The 19,869-nt window shown below is 39.0% G+C and overlaps 2 protein-coding genes and 1 pseudogene across 3 annotated transcripts in view; 2 read left to right on the top strand and 1 right to left on the bottom strand.

The window, feature by feature from the left end:
- LOC309633940 (olfactory receptor 1L3-like) overlaps positions 1 to 19,869 on the top strand; it is a 91,304-nt gene that overhangs the window by 8,290 nt on the left and 63,145 nt on the right. The window contains 1 exon segment of the mRNA XM_082403358.1: positions 5,098 to 5,167. The gene's annotated coding sequence lies outside the window, so the exon portion shown is untranslated.
- On the bottom strand, positions 10,436 to 11,071 carry LOC309633949 (large ribosomal subunit protein eL34 pseudogene; annotated as a pseudogene). Its single transcript has one exon. The product of its transcript is annotated as a large ribosomal subunit protein eL34 pseudogene (transcript).
- On the top strand, positions 12,316 to 19,562 carry LOC309633939 (olfactory receptor 1J2-like). Its single transcript, XM_082403357.1, is given in 2 exon segments — positions 12,316 to 16,518; positions 16,520 to 19,562. Coding segments are annotated over 2 exon segments (936 nt in total). The 5' UTR covers positions 12,316 to 15,790; the 3' UTR covers positions 16,728 to 19,562.

Below are 19,869 nucleotides of genomic sequence, written 5' to 3'. Positions count from 1 at the left end.
TCATTTTCACAATATTGATTCTTCCAATCCAAGAACATGGTATATCTCTCCATCTGTTGGTATCATCTTTAATTTCTTTCATCAGCATCTTATAGTTTTCTGCATACAGGACTTTTGTCTCCCTAGGTAGGTTTATTCCTAGGTATTTTATTCTTTTTGTTGCAATGGTAAATGGGAGAGTTTCCTTAATTTCTCTTTCAGATTTTTCATCATTAGTGTATAGGAATGCAAGAGATTTCTGTGCATTAATTTTGTATCCTGCAACTTTACCAAATTCATTGATTAGCTCTAGTAGTTTTCTGGTGGCATCTTTAGGATTCTCTATGTATGGTATCATGCCATCTGCAAACAGTGAAAGTTTTACTTCTTCTTTTCCAATTTGTATTCCTTTTATTTCTTTTTCTTCTCTGATTGCTGTGGCTAAGACTTCCAAAACTCTGTTGAATCATAGTGGTGAGAGTGGACATCCTTGTCTTGTTTCTGATCTTACAGGAAATGCTTTCAGTTTTTCACCATTGAGAATGATGTTTGCTGTGGATTTGTTGTATATGGCCTTTATTATGTTGAGGTAGGTTCCCTCTATGCCCACTTTCTGGAGAGTTTTTATCATAAATCAGTGCTCAATTTTGTCAAAAGCTTTTTCTGCATCTATTGAGATGATCATATGGTGTTTATTCTTCAATTTGTTAATATGGTGTATCACATTGATTGATTTGCATATATTGAAGAATCCTTGCATCCCTGGCATAACTCCCACTTGATCATGGTGTATGATCCTTTTAATATGCTGTTGGATTCTGTTTACTAGTATTTTGTTGAGGATTTTTGCGTCTATGTTCATCAATCATATTGGTTTATAACTTTCTTTTTTTGTAGTACCTTTGTCTGGTTTTAGTATCAGGGTGATGGTTGTCTCATAGAATGAGTTTGGGAGTGTTCCTTCCTCTGCAATTTTTTGGAAGAGTTTGAGAAGGATGGGTGTTAGCTCTTCCTTAAATGTTTGATATAATTCACCTGTGAATCCATCTGGTCCTGGGCTTTTGTTTGTTGGAAGATTTTTAATCACAGTTTCAATTTCATTACTTGTGATTGGTCTGTTCATATTTTCTATTTCTTCCTGGTTCAGTCTTGGAAGGTTATACCTTTCTAAGAATTTGTCCATTTTTTCCAGGTTGTCCATTTTATTGGCATAGAGTTGCTTGTAGTAGTCTCTTAGGATGCTTTGTATTTCTGCGGTGTCTGTTGTAACTTCTCCTTTTTCATTTCTAATTTTATTGATTTGAGTCCTCTCCCTCTTTTTCTTGATGGCTCTGGCTAACGGTTTATCACTTTTGTTTTTCTTCTCAAAGAACCAGCTTTTAGTTTTATTGATCTTTGGTATTGTTTTCTTTGTTTCTATTTCATTTATTTCTGATCTGATCTTTATGATTTCTTTCCTTCTGCTAACTTTGGGCTTTGTTTGTTCTTCTTTCTCTAGTTCCTTTAGGTGTAAGGTTAGATTGTTTATTTGCGATTTTTCTTGTTTCTTGAGGTAGGCTTGTATAGCTATAAACTTCCCTCTTAGAAATGCTTTTGCTGCATTCCATAGGTTTTGGATCATCATGTTTTCATTGTCCTTTGTCTCTAGGTATTTTTTGATTTCCTGTTTGATTTCTTCAGTGATCTCTTGGTTATTTAGTAACGTATTGTTTAGCCTCCATGTGTTTGTGTTTTTTACGTCTTTTTCCCTGTAATTGATTTCTAATCTCATAGCATGGTGGTCAGAAAATATGCTTGATATGATTTCAATTTTCTTAAATTTACTGAGGCTTTATTTGTGACCCAAGATGTGATCTATACTGGAGAATGTTCCATGCCCACTTGAGAAGAAAGTGTAATCTGCTGTTTTTGGATGGAATGTCCCATAAATATCAATTAAATCTATCTGGTCTATTATGTCATTTAAAGCTTGTGTTTCCTTATTAATTTTCTGTTTGGATGATCTGTCCATTGGTGTAAGTGAGGTGTTAAAGTCCCCCACTTTTACTGTGTTATTGTCGATTTCCTCTTTTATAGGTGTTAGCAGTTGCCTTATGTATTGAGGTGCTCCTATGTTGGGTGCATATATATTTATAATTGTTATATCTTCTTCTTGGATTGATCCCTTGATCATTATGTAGTGTCCTTCCTTGTCTCTTGTAACATTCTTTATTTTAAAGTCTATTTTATCTGATATGAGTATTGCTACTCCAGCTTTCTTTTGATTTCCATTTGCATGGAATATCTTTTTCCATCCTCTCACTTTCAGTCTGTATGTGTCCCTAGGTCTGAAGTGGGTCTCTTGTAGCAGCATATAGATGGATCTTGTTTTTGTATCCATTCAGCAAGCCTGTGTCTTTTGGTTGGAGCATTTAATCCTTTCACGTTTAAGGTAATTATCGATATGTTTGTTCCTATTACCATTTTCTTAATTGTTTTGGATTTGTTTTTGTAGGTCCTTTTTTTGTGCTGTGTTTCCCACTTAGAGAAGTTCCTTTAGCATTTGTTGTAGAGCTGGTTTGGTGGTGCCGAATTCTCTTAGCTTTTGCTTGTCTGTAACGCTTTTGATTTCTCCACTGAATCTGAATGAGATCCTTGCCGGGTAGAGTAATCTTGGTTGTAGGTTCTTCCGTTTCATCACTTTAAGTATATCATGCCACTCCCTTCTGGCTTGTAGAGTTTCTGCTGAGAAATCAGCTGTTAACCTTATGGGAGTTCCCTTGTGTATTATTTGTCATTTTTCCCTTGCTGCTTTCAATAATTTTTCTTTGTCTTTAATTTTTGCCAATTTGATTACTATGTGTCTTGGCGTGTTTCTCCTTGGGTTTATCCTGTACAAGACTCTCTATGCTACGTGGACTTGGGTGGCTATTTCCTTTCCCATGTTAGGGAAATTTTCGACTATAATCTCTTCAAATATTTTCTTGGGTCCTTTCTCTCTCTCTTCTCCTTCTGGGACCCCTATAATGTGAATGTTGTTGTGTTTAATGTTGTCCCAGAGGTCTCTTAGGCTGTCTTCATTTCTTTTCATTCTTTTTTCTTTTCTGTTCCACAGCAGTGAATTCCACCATTCTGTCTTCCAGGTCACTTCTCCGTTCTTCTGCCTCAGTTATTCTGCTATTGATTCCTTCTAGTGTAGCTTTCATTTCAGTTATCATATTGTTCATCTCTGTTTGTTTGTTCTTTAATTCTTCTAGGTCTCTGTTAAACATTTCTTGCATCTTCTCGATCTTTGCCTCCATTCTTTTTCCAAGGTCCTGGATCATCTTCACTATCATTATTTTGAATTCTTTTTCTGGAAGTTTGCCTATCTCCACTTAATTTAGTTGTTTTTCTGGGGTTTTATCTTGTTCCTTCATTTGGTACGTAGCCCTCTGCTTTCATCTTGTCTATCTTTCTGTGAATGTGTTTTTTGTTCCACAGGCTGCAGGAATGTAGTTCTTGCTTCTGCTGTCTTCTTGCTTCTGTAGTTCTTCTTGCTTCTGCTGTCTTCCCTCTGATGGATGAGGCTATCTTTATATTTTATTTTTATAATATCTTGTTTCTTATAGTCTTTATTTACTCTTTTAGATGCAAAGTATTTTAAACATAACATAATTCCTAACAGATTTGTTAATTTATGATGTTTAGAGGGAGATAATCCTATTATTTGTTGATTGCTGATTGTCTTCATAATGAATTTTTTTTGTGTTTTTGTAATTTTGAATTGTGAGCTCATCTTTTTGGTTGGTTTTTATTTGTGGGATTCCTGTACAGTGTGACATCTGCAATTCCTTGAGGAGAAGTTTTGTGTTTGCTTCTATAATATACCCCAAAGCTTTTACCAGTCTGAGAATGATTTTTATGTTAGTCTGTCAGTTTGCAGGTTTTAGGATCATTTGTGTTTTGTACATCAACTTTATCCATTTCATGTGCTATACAGACCCATAATGCAGTCCCATGGAAGACATTTTCACCTCCATGTATTGCAGGTTGAGAGATATGAGTTTTCTTTAAACTATAGCCAGTGGTGTGTATATTCAGTCACTGAAAGTTTAATCTTTTGAATGTTCTGAATTTAGGCCTAAGCACCCATGTCCTATTCCCCATGGCAGGTTAATACTTTAGCCTCTGGCCTCCAAAGACTGGTACTATGCCACCTTCCCCCTACCTGTTACCACTACCATCTACATCATCATAGATAGTTTAGATATTAGTTTTTCATAATTCCACTTTGATTATCAACCCTTGCATTTCCCTAACATTCTTTTTCCTAATTGAAGTATAGTTGATTTACAATGTTGTGTTTTACACAACAAAATATTGAGTATAGTTCCCTATGCTTTATGGTAGGTCCTCATTTGTTACCTATTTTATCCCTAACATTCTTGAAAGCTCAGTTATGCATTTAAAAGGAGGATTATTATATTTTTTCTAAATTCCTATCTGTGTTGAATGGGAAAGTGTTATTTAGACCTCCTATCTCAGGAAGCTGAGGTTCTCAAAGTAGCATGTGAAGAGTGACAGGAACGTGAGAGCTTAGCATTTTCAGAAAACTAAGAAAAAACTGGCTAGTTTTAAAAATACTGGGTAGGTGACTCAGCATGAGACTGGTTAGATAGGTTAAGTACTAACAACAAAAGTTGCTTTCAAGTCAGTTCAAGCTATTTGGATTTTATTCTGAAGGTGCTGACTCTTTAAATGGGGAAATACATGTTGGAAATTTTATTCTGGCATAAGTATAGTAGATCTATCAGGTCAGATAAGTAAGGAAACTAGTAATTAGGCTATGAAATGAGAACTGGTCAGAGATGCTGAAGCTTAAATAGTGTTAGAGGACTGAGAGCAAAGGATGGATATAAGGGAAAAGAAGTCAAGGAGTGATTGAATATGGGGAGATAAAGGAGAGCTTCCCCAAGTTTTCGGTTTTGTCAATCAAACGGATGAAAATGATGGTGCTGTTAACCAACAAAAACAAACAAAGAGGGAAAACAAATTATTTCATGACAACCAGAAGCAGTTTCACTACAAAAACCAGCTACTTATAAAGAGCCATTTCTTTATGTGTTAGTATTAAATGATACATTATGTTTCTTACAGGTTCAGATGGAATAACTCATGAGGACCACAGTGGGATGAAGTGTGAATAGAAGATGAGGAGCTAGAGACAGTGAGTATAGGAATTTTTTCATGACGTTTGCCACTGGAAGAAGATAAACAGTGGTTAGATGAAAACAAAATATTAAATGAAGGGTTTATATCTGTACGAGGGGCTTTATCAGGGTATATGGATTACATAAAAGAACCCATTAAGGTGGATGGAAAGGAAGAAATTCATACCAAATGGTAGTGCAGAGGGTCACAGATGGCCACATAGCGATCCAGAGCCATGAAAGAAATAACAGAAAGGAGAAAATGCTGACAAATTCAGGAAGTGAAGTCATAGACTTAGAGGAAGGGCCATAGTGCTCAGTGGAATTTAAGTCTTCAAGGAGCTTGAAGAAAATAAATAAACTAACTAGAATTGTTATGAGTCCTAACCTAGGACCCATGACTTGCTTTTTGATTCAAACTCTCTTTCAGGAGGCTCATTGTCACTCAACAAGGGCTGTGCCCCTAATGCTTCACATTCTCTCATCTTGTTGCTTCTGGGTTCTCAAGAGCTAGAGTGTCCCCCAGTGTCCTCTTTCTCCTGTTCCTGGCTATTTACCTGACCACCATGATGGGAAACGTTACTCCTGTGCTGCTCATCTCCCAGGACTCCAGGCTCCACTCACCTACGTACTATCTGCTCCGTGGTGTCTCCGTGATAGACATGAGGCTGTCCACAGTCACTCTGCCCCAGTTGCTGGCCCATCTGGTCACTCATGACCCAGCCATTCCTGCTGCCCGCTGCCTGGCCCAGTTCTTCTTCTTCTATGCATTTGGAGTTACAGACACCCTTGTTATTTCTGTCATGGCTCTGGATCACTACGTGGCCATCTGTGACCCTCTGCACTACCATTTGGTGATGAATCGCCAACTCTATACTTCCAGCCTCCTTCCCAGAACTCTTGGGATCAGGACATGGTGGCTGCTGTGATGTACACGGCCATTACGCCTTTGGCCCACTCTTTTGTGTACAGCATCCACAACAAGGGTGTCAAGAGCGCACTCCATAGGCTGCTTAGAGGAGGGAGGGTGGGCTCCTGATTATCCTGTCTAAAAACCATGTTGGTTAGATGAAGAAAGAAGTGGGCAGATTTGAGCAGGCCTGGTTTTGGAGTTGAGGGGGAGGGATGGCCTGGACAGTTTATGGAACTCCAGTTTTAGCTCTTTTTGATGTGGTGCTCTGACAGCTGTGACAGCTTTCTACTTTCATGCCACACGTGCTCAGGGTTTCCTCATCAGAAAGCCCCTAGAATCTTCCCTCTGGCCATTAATCTTCAGAGGATAGAAATGAGTCACTAGGCCTGGGTTGTTTGATTCCAGTTGAAGAAATATGGGAATACAATTGTGAAATTCTGAACTAAAGTGGAGACAGTGAAGTTAATTATAATCACATTTAACTTGGTGAGCTGGCTTGTGGGGAGTGTATTGGTGTATTTGAGAAAGTTAGTGGAAGAGAACTTTAGGTAAATAGAGATGGCAATTTCCTACCTTTTTCATTAAGTGAGCAAATATATGCCCAGAAGTGAGTGTGAAATGGGGGCCATGATTCTGCTATTCCACATGTGAGCCCCTTTTTCCATGGACCTCCCATAGTGTGAGCATATTATTCTGATGCATGTGAATTCTATTTTATATATTTTCAGTTAATTTTAATTTATATTTTTTCAAGTAAAACATATGCAGAAAATGCAAGCTAAATACTTTGCTGCATAAAACAAGGAACAGTGAACTATTTCAACAATAGAGAAAACAATTTGGTTGTGCTTAGTTTTTGGGAACCTGGACATTGGCCTCTATTTTGTTATCTCTTAAGAGATATACAAAAATAATTAAAACATTTTTAATTGACATATAATTGACATATAATATATAAGTTTAAGGTGTACAATGTGTTGATTTGATACATTTTTATATTGCAATTTGATTATCAGCATAGCATTAGCTAACCCCTCTATCACATCATATAATCATCATTTCTTTTTTGTGGTGGGAACAATTAAGATCTAGTCTCTTAGAAAATTTGAAATTTATAATACAGTATTGTTGTCTATAATTACTCTGCTGTGCATTATATCCAAGACTGATTTATCTATTAGCTGTAGGTTTGTACCCTTAAACAACATCTCCCCAATTCCACCCCTGCCCCCAGTCCCTGGTAACCACCATTTTACTTTCTGCTTTTTTGAGTTTACCTTCTTTAGATTCCACATATAAGTGGTATCATACATATCTTTCTCTGTCTGATTTATCTCATGTAGCATAATGCCTTCAAGTTTCATCCATGTTGTCGCAAATGGCAGGATTTCCTTCTTTCACATGGCTGAATAATATTCCATTGCATATATGTACCACATTTTCTCTATCTATTCACCCATTGATTGACACTTAGGTTGTTTCCATATCTTGGCTATTGTGAATAACGCTGTAATAAACATGGGAGTGCAGATATCTTTTGGGCATCCTATTTCTATTTCCTTTGGCTATATACCCAGAAGTGGGATTGTGGGATTACAAGGTAGTTGTATTTTTAATTTTTTGTTTTCTGTAGTGGCTATACCAATTTACATTTCCACCATCAGTGCCCAAGTGTTCCCTTTTCTCCACATCTTTGCCAAAGCTTGTCTTTTTGATGATAGCCATTCAAACATGTGTGCAGTGCTATTTCATTGTGGTTTTGGTTTGCATTTACCTGATGACTAGTGATGTTGAGCACCTTTTCATGTACTTGTTGGCCATTTGGATGTCTTATTTAAAAAGCATCTACTCAAATCTTCTGCTCATTTTTTAATCAGATTTTTTGGGTTTTGTTGTTATTGAATTGTGCCAGTTCTTTATATATTTTGGATATTAACCCCTTTCAGATATATGGTTTGCAAATATTTTCTCCCATTCCGTAGGTTGCCTTTCCATTGTCTCTTTTGCTGTGCCGAAGTTTTTTAGTTCAATGCAGTCACACTTGATTTTTGCTTTTGTTGTTTGTGCTTTTGGTGTCATATACAGAAAATCATTGCCCAGATCGATATGAAGGACCATCTTCCCTGTTTTCTTCTAGGAGTTTTATGGCATCAGGTCTTATGTTTAAGTCTTTAATCCATTTCAAGCTAATTTTTGTGAATAGTGTAAGATAGGGGTGCAGTTTTATTGTTCTATAAGTGTTTATTCAGTTTCCCCAGCAGCATTTGTTGAAGAGTTATACTTTCCCCACTGAGTGTTCTTCATTCCCTTGTCAAAAATTGATTGACAAAGATAAATGGGTTTTTTCTGGCCTCTCAATTATATTCCATTGACTGATATGTCTATCCTTTTGCACGTACCATATTCTTTTATTTTTAAGGTATTTTTCACAATGTCTTTTTTTTTTTTTTTTGGCCACGCTACGTGTCTTGTTTGGATCTTAGTTCCCTGACCAGGGATCAAACCTGGGCCCTCAGCAGTAAAAGTGCCTAGTCCTAACCACTGGACCACCAGAGAATTCCCAAGTACCATATTCTTTTGATTGCTGTAGTTTTGTAATACGTTTTGAAATAGAGACATGTGAGTCCTCTGACTTTGTTCTTCTGTTTTTCAAGATTGTTTTGGGTACTCATGGTTCCTTGCAAGTCCATATGAATATTAGGTTTGCTTTTTTCCATTTCTACAAAATAGTCCATTGAGATTTTGATCATTGAATCTATAGGCCAGTTTGTGAAGACTTGAATAAAGGTACATAACTCAGTGAGGGGTAGGTCAGTTTGCAGTGAAGGACAAGCATTGCAAGCCAGGAGACTTTGAATGCCAACAGAGCCACTTGGAGCAAAAAAATGGAAGAGGAAGTATCTCCAGGGGCAGTTCCTCCTTTGAAACACCAAAAAACTGGCAAACACCATTGGAATCAACCTCATCAGAACTCTAAAAGATAGGTAAAGGTTTACATCAACAAGAACATATCGCCAGGAGAAAAATCACTGAAACAGGTTAGAAGATCTTTGTGGAATTTTACATTTCCCAGCCCAACCCCTCGTTGGTCTTGGTCACAGCAGTCTGCATTCCCAAGAATTTCTCCAATATTCGTATAATCTCAGATTTTTCAATGTGGTGCTCTACCTCCTGCTGTTTATTTTATACTCAAAGACTTGTTTAAATCAAGTATTCTGAGGATGAGAGTTCTAAAATAGAGAAGCAAAAAGGCTAAATGAAATCCATCAGAAGGTTGCAATTGGATGAGGGCAGGAAATGAGAGTCTTTGGCGAGCAGAATGGAAACATAACAGCAGTCAGAGCCGTCCCATTGTTATATCATAAAGCCTCACACCATGCAATTAATTCAGCTGAGTTTAGATGTTTGAATTAATAACAAACACTCAATAATTATAGAAAGGATAGTTTAGGAGAGATGGCTTCTTGACATGCTGAAATGGGAATTGAGTTCCCCTTAAGGTTTTTTTCTTGCCTGTTGACGTCATGCAAGGCTACCATGTGCCCCAAAGGGTAGATCTTCCCCACAGACACAGTTATTTTCAAATGCTTTACGGTTTTTGCCTCAGTGAGATTGAGATACAAGGAAAGGGAAGGAGCAGACTCCTGCACTACAATCCCAATTGATAAAAGAAGGTAGAAGGGTTCAGCCCATTCTAATTAATATTTCATCTGAACAAAATTGGAGCCTCCTGGGGTTGGTAGAATCCCAGAGTGATTACATGTAAGTGAGGCTGCCTCATTGGGATGAGCTCTTCTATAGAAAAGCTTTTATGAAAAATGACAAAAAGGGAATCCCTAATTTTGTGGGAATGTGGAGAAGAAGGAACACAGCTCTCCCCAGATTTTCTAACTTGAGTGTGTGAAGTTAGATACAGAGAAAAGGTGAGACTAAGGTTACCCTGTACCCTAATAGTAACTAGATAGGGAATAGAAAATAAGGAATTGTAATCCTCTTGTAGAAAATAGTGTGATACTGGTACCAAAAATACCAAAGAATAGAGTGAGGTACAAATATTATAGTCAAAGAAAGCAATGAGATGGAGTAAATGTCCATTATGACATGGAAAGTTATGTTTTTGAGTGAAAATATGAAGGCTTAGATGGAGAATATGGTCATGCAATCAGAGAGGGTATGGAGAGACATTTCAGTACCCAGGTGCAAGAAATGTGGGACAGAGGACCTAATTTATTTTGTGAGAACGTTGAAGATATATTCTTGAGACAGAAAAAGGGGTTCAGATTTATACATCTCAGATTCAACCTTTGTGGTTCATCAACACGGGGAACAGACTAGAAATAGAATTTAGATCAAGAAGGCATTATAGAGAGCATATTGCTCAAAGAAGCTTTATTTTTTAAATTTAGCTTTCTGATTCTGTGCTTGTGTTTTCAACACTTTCACAACGATTTTCTTCTCCTCAATGAGGAAAGCGCGCTTGATCCTGTCATAGACACATTTAACACACATGGAACCACTATAGGCCCGGCTAACATGTTTTTTCGTTTTACACAACCTCATAAGAACTTCAGGTCTCACAGCATGAACTCCTCGAAGTCGACCTGGGCACACGCCACGTGCAGATTTTGGTGCTTTCCCAGCTTTCTTGGTGTAAAGGGAAACAATCCTATTGCCAGGGGTTCTGGACAGCCTGGTTTTGTTAGAGGCCGTACTGTAGGACAGCCTACGATGGTATGGCAAACGCTGAACCATCCTGATAGATACCGTCCCTGGCAGAGCATATATTCTCTCTTTTAAAATCATTTTGTCTTTAAGATGTCACCTCATGCATTATCCTGTCTCACACTTAACAAATGAAACTTACTTTCATCCGTCTTAAATCTTACTAGATGTATTGGCTCAGGACATAAAAACGTCAAAGGAGTCAAATGAAGGGAGAATCAGATATATTAAGAAAATGAATGACTTTTCAGACCAGATAACAAATCCATTTTGAGATCAGGGAGTTTCCAGTTCTTTGCTCTCAAAAAAAAAGAAAAGAAAAGAAAGAAAGAAATTGAAGGAAACCAAATCTACTTGGTACACCATTAAAAATAATTTTTGTTAGTATGTGACACTAATTTCTGTCATATTACTTGGACAGCATTTAGTCCTCTGGAATCTCACAGGACAGAGACAAAAAGTCCTTAAGAAATCTAAACATCAATTAACAAAGGAAGCACTGCACAGTGGTTTAAAGCCCAGACACTGGGTTAGAACCCTGGCTCCTTCATTTAATAGTTGTATGACCTTGAGGAAGTCACTTACCCTCTATGAGCCTAGCTTTTCTTATCTGTAAAATGGGGGAATATTAATAGCACGTTACTCATAAAGTTGTTATAAGGATTAAATGGTATTTCCTGGTCCTTGGCAAGTGTTCAGTAAACGCTGGCAATTATTCTGATCAATTTTTCACACTTGCTCTGCACAGAGTCAATAGATTTTTCTAGGAGGACAGTGTTTCTGCCAACCAGGTCTCTCTACTGTAAACCTGCTCCACTTTGTCATTGTCTTTAAAACGTGGATTCCAGAACTAAGCAAAGCTCTATGAGTCTGGTCTTTCATCACAGGGTAATCATAATGATCTGGTCTGGTCATCATTCATAGCCTTCTGGGGGGATATCAGAGTTAGCAGTCCACAAGCCAGCTGTGTCCATGGCTAGCCCAAGAATGCTTAAACTTCAAAATTCAGTTGTTGGGAGAAAAAGTGCAAATAATTAAGAGCTGCCTCATGTAAGACACTTTCACGTGCTTTATCTCATATAACCTGTACAGCAATCCTGACATACTTTTAGCCGCATCAATCATTTATTATCCTCATTTCACAGATGAGTAAACCAAGGCTTAGGGTGGTGAATTGATTTGCTCAGCATAACTCAGTGTTAAGGGGTCCGGCTAGACTTCACACTTGTGTCTGGACACCTTGAGTATTCATACATGTCAGGCTACACACCACACTGCTCTTTCACTACTTAGCTTCTGCCCCGTGGAAATGGATTTTTTCATCACTCCTGGTCTATCTGTTTTCATATCCCAAATTAAAAGATGTCACCATGGAAGCACTCAAGAGAGTAAACATTAGATTTTTCAATGACAAAAATGTGGAAATTCATAATACACTATTGAACTACCCTGAATTGATTTCAATATGATATGATGAATGAGAGCTGCAAGTTGTAGCCACATTTACTGAGCACTAACTATAAACCAGGAATTGTTCTGAGAGATTTATATGTGTTTTTCATTTGGTGATCACAGCAAGTCTATGATATAGGTATTATTATCTCCATTTTATAGATGAGAAAATTGAAACTCAGAGGGGTTCTGTGACATGCTCAAAGACACAGAGTTAGTAAGCAATAGAACTGCTAATTGAATTCAGTTCCATCTGCCCTCAACATCCATGCACTTAACATTGGGCTGTGCCATCCCTTAAGCGTCCCCTGACCATTCCGGTTCCTACTTTCCTCTTTGTTTCTTCCCTTTCTGCTGTTCTGTCTTGTGCACTTGGCCAGTGATAAATGTCTATCATATTTTTTTCTAGTTTAATCCTCATTATTGAACTTGAGAGTAGATATTACTGTTCCCATTTTCAGGTCATGAAGTTAAGGGCTGGAGGGTGAATTAACTTTCCCAGGGACACAGGGCATAGAGTTGGAGTCAGGTTGATCATAGATCCGTCTCACTCAGAAGCAATACTCTCTCTACCCCACTTCACCCATTTACACCTGTGTTTCTTTCTCTTGCTGCACTTGGGTCCCCTTTGTTAGTCTGTCATTGTAATTGAACTCTCCAAATTGAATCAGGTGGTCTTGAGTTATGGTTTAGGAAAAATGGGAAAGCCTGGGAAGGGACTGAGCTGTGCTTGACCGTCAGCAGGCTATGTCTGCTACCTGGGGCAATGTCCCTATAGCTCCTGTGACAGCTGCTCAGAAGCTAGAGAGAGCCCCAGAGGTGGGGGGAGGGTGGGCTTTCTGGAACTTGGAGTCCTTGTCTTCCTCTAGCTGGCAGAGATCATCCTGCCTGACCCACAGTGCAGCATGTCAGCTCCTTATGGAAGGAAGAGAATAATGTGGTGTGGGGCAAGGGGCTGGGAAGCCAAGAATGGGGAACTGCTAGAGAAGAGTCTTGCTATATATAAAGATGTAGATAAAGAAAAAGCAGGTGGTGTGCAGGAATGGGTCTTGTGCCAGGAATTGGAAGATTTGGGCTTTAGCCCCAGGTCTGCCATGAACACTTCCTCTGAGATCTTGGGAAAATCACTTCACTCTTGGGGGCCTCAGTTTCTTCATCTGGGAAATGGGAAGAATAATAGTTGCTTTCCACCCAGAGACTTTGTTAAAAAAAAAAAAAAACAGAGGAAACTATGGGCATAAAAGTCCTTTAACAAGTCTTATGAAACAGTAGAAGTTTTTTGTTTTAAATTTCTGTTGGAACTTGGGTTTCTATGTAGAATAGGTCCCCATAATTTCTGACAGTCTGATCTATACACTTTCCTGATAATAGAGTTTCCTCTCATTCTAAAGAGACCTAGGCACTTGGATAACATGACTTAGTCTATTCTCTGAGTTTCTCTGTTTGAACATTAATTTCCAGACGTGGAAAAAAAAGTCTGGGTCAATTGTTAAACAAGACAAAGTAGACAACCATGTCCAAGGGCTGATTTTTGGATCATTCAAACCTAATTACCCACAATACCTCCGTAACTGATTGAGCTCTCTGGAATTCCATTCGATAGTTTCTTTTTTGACTCAGGAAAATTTCCCTGAGTGGGAACACTTTTGACTATGCAAATCATTCATTCTTTTTTCGTGGCTCCGTTTTAATTAGGGGAGGGGAGAGAGTCCACAAAGACACAGAAAGTCTGAGGATGGCATAGGGAAGAGACACAATGAAGGGAAAGAAAAAGACAAAGATGACGCGGGGAGTCAAAGACAAACTTCACAAAACACACAATATTGTGCAAAGGATCAAATTTGAGAAAGATGGTCCTCCTTCCAGAAATTACGGGGTGCCTGTGTAGGAATTGTCTGCGGTGGGGCCCTGAGCAGATACTAACCTTCCTGTGGATCCCCGCTGGGCTGGCATGGGCTGGACTTGGCAATTCCATTGTCCCTCAGGCAGCACGTGCCATCCTGTTCTGACAGCAGCTCAGAGCGGTCCACTCAGGGAAGACAGAGGAAGTTTCCCAGCACAGAAGGAAGGGAGGCATCAGGGAAGGGCTGGAGGGGTAGAGCAGCCAGACTCCTGAGGTGTTTCTGCTTGTCAGGGGCAGGAAGGCACATCTGGGAAGGACACTGGGAAGTTTTTTGTTTTTGTTTTTTGGGAAGTTTTTTATTACACGCTTCTGCATGAATCTCATATTAAAGAAAGATGATTAGCAGCCTTAATTCCACCTGTACCTTAATTCCCCCCCTTGCCATGGACAACACCATATCCACAGATTCTGGGTATTAGGACATGGACCTCTTTGGGGGTTATTATTTCTACTTATCACAACTAACTAGCATACATTTTGGTTTTTGGGGATGGTGACAGATGAAACAACTAACTAGTTGTGTTAAATGGCAAGACCACCCGATAGAGAGATGGAAACGTGGGATACAGCTAAAAATCTCACTTATTTTGGCATCGTTTGATAATAGTCCTTATTTTTTGTTATGGGGTGTAATTGTGTTGCATAAGGAGGAAAGGAAATGTATTAAAATTATATACTTTGTATATATAATTTAAGATGTTGCATCCTCACTTAACCTTTTGTGTGTTGACAGTAGAAAATAAACCATAAATAAATTTGCATGAAATATTTGCTGGGAGTCAGATTGGTCTTTGTTTTCTCAACACCACATGGGATCACAGGGAACCCACAACCACCAAAGGGGAAGGAGCCTAAATGACATCTATTGGAAATGTGTCTTTCCAGGAAAGTTGGAACAGAGAAGTCAGTGAGGCTGAAGATGGTGAGGGTAAGGAAGAAGAAATTGGAAAAGTAGACACACCGATTTCTTAGGGTCTTTAAGCCATATTAAGGTTGTTACACTTCATCTTAAAATCAGTGGGAATCCTTTGAGAGTTTTTAAACAAGGCAAGTCATTTAGGTTTTAAAAAATAAATAGGTTTTTTTTTTTTTTTTTTAATTCTCTCTTTGACTGCAGTAGGGAGAATGGATTAACATAATCCAGAGTTCCTTAAGGACCCTCTCGGAATTGAAAAAAAACCCAAATGCATGTATATTGATGAGTGTTCTTTAATAAATGCAACTCTATTTTTTGCACCCTTTTGTTTGAAAAGTCTGCCTCTCATCCGAAATTTAACAGTGGTTGTTGAGGTCAAATCTTCTAGAGATTGCTGTGCAATTGTTGATGATCTGGAATACTCACCACAGAGCATTCATGGGGCAGTAACACAGATCAGTCATCATTTTCCATGGGCTCATCCTCAGTGACACAGGTACACAAATGCTATTTTGCCACTGAACCTGGAAAAGGTGGTTCTCTTTAACAATCCCTCATTGATAATTTTTCTACTTCCCTTATTTGTGAACTTATAAGGAATATGTGAAAAGCAGGTTAAGTTTCCCACTTTTCAAAATAAAACATATATATTCTTATATGACTGCTAAAATGGATTATTTCAGAGACTGTAATATTCTCAGCCATCCTTCATCTCCAGCAAAGGGAAGTGGAGCATGAGGCCTGAGAACCAGAGCAGAGTGTCCAAGTTCCTCCTCCTGGGGCTCCCCATCCGGCCAGAGCAGCAGGGCGTGTCCTTTGCCCTGTTCCTGGGCGTGTACCTGACCACGGTGCTGGGGAACCTGCTAATCTTCCTGCTCATCAGGCTGGACTCTCGTCTCCATACCCCCATGTACTTCTTCCTCAAACACTTGGCCCTCACTGACGTCTCCTTTTCATCTGTCAGCATCCCTAAGATGCTGATGGACGCGCACACTGAGTATGAATCCATCCCCTATGCAGGGTGCATAGCACAGATGTATTTTTTCATATTTTTTACTGACCTGGACAGCTTCCTTATTACATCAGTGGCATATGACCACTATGTTGCTGTATGTCACCCCCTTCACTACACCACCATCATGAGGGAGCAGCTGTGTGCCTTCCTACTGGCTGTGTCCTGGATCCTCTCTGGTGCTAGCTCTCTTTCCCACACCCTCCTCCTGACCCAGTTATCCTTCTGTGCTAACACCGTCCCCCATTTCTTCTGTGACCTTAGTGCTCTACTCAAGTTGTCCTGCTCAGACATCTTCCTCAATGAGTTGGTCATGTTCACAGTAGGGGTGGTGGTCATTACTCTGCCTTTCGTATGTATCCTAGTATCTTATGTGTACATTGGGGCCACCATCCTGAGGGTCCCTTCAACCAAGGGGATCTGCAAAACATTGTCCACGTGTGGCTCCCATCTCTGTAGTGTCTCTGTATTGTGGGTCAATATTTGGGCAGTACCTCTTCTCGACGTTAAGCAATTTCATTGACAGGGGCATCACTGTGGCTCTCATGTACACGGTGGTCACACCCATGTTGAACCCCTTTATCTACAGCCTTAGGAACAGGGACATAAAAGGGGCCCTTGGGAAACTCTTCAGTAGAGCAACATTTTTCTCACAATGACACTCAACTTTCATTTAAATCAGAACCTCATTTTGGTTTGTCTCTTGTATTTGATTTTCCATTTGAATATATCTCAAGATTTTAATATCTCCAAGCCCTAAGACAAATGGTGGCATGTTGGATGTACTTGGTAAATGTTTGTTGACCAGAATTTCATTCCCTTATTAACAGTGCTCTCCTGGTATGGAGAAAAGGGAACCCTCCTACACTGTTGCTGGGAAGGTAAGTTGGTAAGTCACTATCGAAAACAGGATGGAGGTTCCTCAGAAAACTAAAAATAGAATTCCCATATGATCCAGCAATCCACTCCTGGGCATATATCCAGACAAAACTATAATTCAAAAAGATATATGCCCCCCTGTGTTCGTAAGCAGCACCACTCACAATAGCCAAGACATGGAAACAACCTAAGTGTCCATCGACAGATGAATGGATAAAGAAGATGTGGTACATATATGCAATGGAATACTACTCAGCCATAAAAAAGAATGAAATAATGCCATTTGCATCCATCTGACATACTAAGTGAAGTACGTCAGAAAGAAAAAGACAAATACCATATGATATCACTATATATGGAATCTCAAATATGGCACAAATGAACTTATTTATGAAAGAGAAACAGACTCACGGACATAGAGAACACACTTGTGGTTGCCAAGGGGGAGGGGAATGGGAGAGGCATGCAGTGGGAGGTTGGGGTTAGCATTCGTAAGCTATTATATATAGAATGGATAAACAATAAGGTCCTACTGTATAGCACAGAGAACTATATTCAGTATCCTATGATAAACCATAATGGAAAAGAATATTTAAAAAAGAATGTATATATATGTATATACGTTCTCTGCTTTGCTGTAGAGCAGAAATTAACACAACATTGTAAATCAACTATACTTCAATAAAAAATTAAAGAAAAACAGTGCTCACCTTCATAAATAACTTTTTTTTTTTTTTAAAGAAGCCATCCGTGCTTGACTTTTTTTTTTTTTTTAATTTTTATTTATTTATTTATTTATTTTTGGCTGTGTTGGGTCTTCGTTTCTGTGCGAGGGCTCTCTCCAGTTGTGGCAAGCGGGGGCTACTCTTCATCGCGGTGCGCGGGCCTCCCACTATCGCGGCCTCCCCCGTTGCGGAGCACAGGCTCCAGACGCGCAGGCTCAGCAGCCGTGGCTCACAGGCCCAGCCGCTCCGCAGCATGCGGGATCCTCCCAGACCAGGGCTCGAACCCGCGTCCCCTGCATCGGCAGGCAGACCCTCAACCACTGCGCCACCAGGGAAGCCCCCATAAATAACTTTTTAAAAAATATTTTCTAGTTTAGAAAGCTTATTATTTTTGAAAAACCTCAGCTATGGTTTTTTTTTTTAACATCTTTATTGGAGTATAATTTCTTTACAATGGTGTGTTAGTTTCTACTTTATAACAAAGTGAATCAGTTATACATATACATATGTTCCCATATCTCTTCCCTCTTGGGTCTCCCTCCCTCCCACCCTCCCTATCCCACCCCTCTAGGTGGTCACAAAGCACCGAGCTGATCTCCCTGTGCTATGCGGCTGTTCCCACTAGCTATCTATTTTATGTTTGGTAGTGTATATATGTCCATGCCACTCTCTGACTTTGTCACAGCTTACCCTTCCCCCTCCCCATATCGTCAAGTCCGTTCTCTAGTAGGTCTGTGTCTTTATTCCCATCCTGCTCCTAGGTTCTTCATGACCTTTTTTGTTTTTTCTTTCCTAGATTCCATATATATGTGTTAGCATACGGTATTTGTTTTTCTCTTTCTGAATTACTTCACTCTGTATGACAGACTCTAGGTCCATCCACCTCACTACAAATACCTCAATTTCATTTCTTTTTATGGCTGAGTAATATTCCATTGTATATATGTGCCAGATCCATTCATCTGTTGATGGACACTTAGGTTGCCACCATGTCCTGGCTATTGTAAATAGAGCTGCAATGAACATTTTGGTACATGACTCTTTTTGAATAATGGTTTTCTCAGGGTATATGCCCAGTAGTGGGATTGCTGGGTCGTATGGTAGTTTTATTTTTAGTTTTTTAAGGAACCTCCATACTGTTCTCCATAGTGGCTGTATCAATTTACATTCCCACCAAAAGTGCAAGAGGGTTCCATTTTCTCCACACCCTCTCCAGCATTTATTGTTTCTAGATTATTTGATGATGGCCATTCTGACCGGTATGAGATGATATCTCATTGTAGTTTTGATTTGCATTTCTCTAATGATTAATGATGTTGAGCATTTTTACATGTGTATGTTGGCAATCTGTATATCTTCTTTGGAGAAATGTCTATTTAGGTCCTCTGCTCATTTTTGGATTGGGTTGTTTGTTTTTTTGTTATTGAGCTGCATGAGCTGCTTGTAAATTTTGGAGATTAACCCTTTGTCAGTTGCTTCATTTGCAAATATTTTCTCCCATTCTGAGGGTTGTCTTTTGGTCTTGTTTATGGTTTCCTTTGCTGTGCAAAAGCTTTTAAGTTTCATTAGGTCCCATTTGTTTATTTGTGTTTTTATTTCCATTTCTCTAGGAGCTGGGTCAAAAAGGATCTTGCTGTGATGTATGTCATAGAGTGTTCTGCCTATGTTTTCCTCTAAGAGTTTGATAGTGTCTGGCCTTACATTTAGGTCTTTAATCCATTTTGAGTTTATTTTTGTGTATGGTGTTAGGGAGTGTTCTAATTTCATTCTTTTACATGTAGCTGTCCAGTTTTCCCAGCACCACTTATTGAAGAGGCTGTCTTTTCTCCACTGTATATTCTTACCTCCTTTATCAAAGATAAGGTGACCATATGTGCATGGGTTTATCTCTGGGCTTTCTATCTTGTTCCATTGATCTATGTTTCTGTTTTTGTGCCAGTACCAAACTGTCTTGATTACTGTAGCTTTGTAGTATAGTCTGAAGTCAGGGAGCCTGATTCCTCCAGCTCCATTTTTCGTTCTCAAGATTGCTTTGGCTATTCGGGGTCTTTTGTATTTCCATACAAATTGTGAAATATATTGTTCTAGTTCTGTGAAAAATGCCAGTGGTAGTTTGATAGGAATTGCATTGAATCTGTAGATTGCTTTGGGTAGTAGAGTCATTTTCACAATGTTGATTCTTCCAATCCAAGAACAT

The sequence above is a fragment of the Balaenoptera borealis genome, assembly GCF_965194805.1.
Source record: "Balaenoptera borealis genome assembly, chromosome: 8".
In the NCBI taxonomy this organism is placed as follows: Eukaryota; Metazoa; Chordata; class Mammalia; order Artiodactyla; family Balaenopteridae; genus Balaenoptera; species Balaenoptera borealis.
This window is presented reverse-complemented; position numbering and strand designations above follow the sequence as displayed.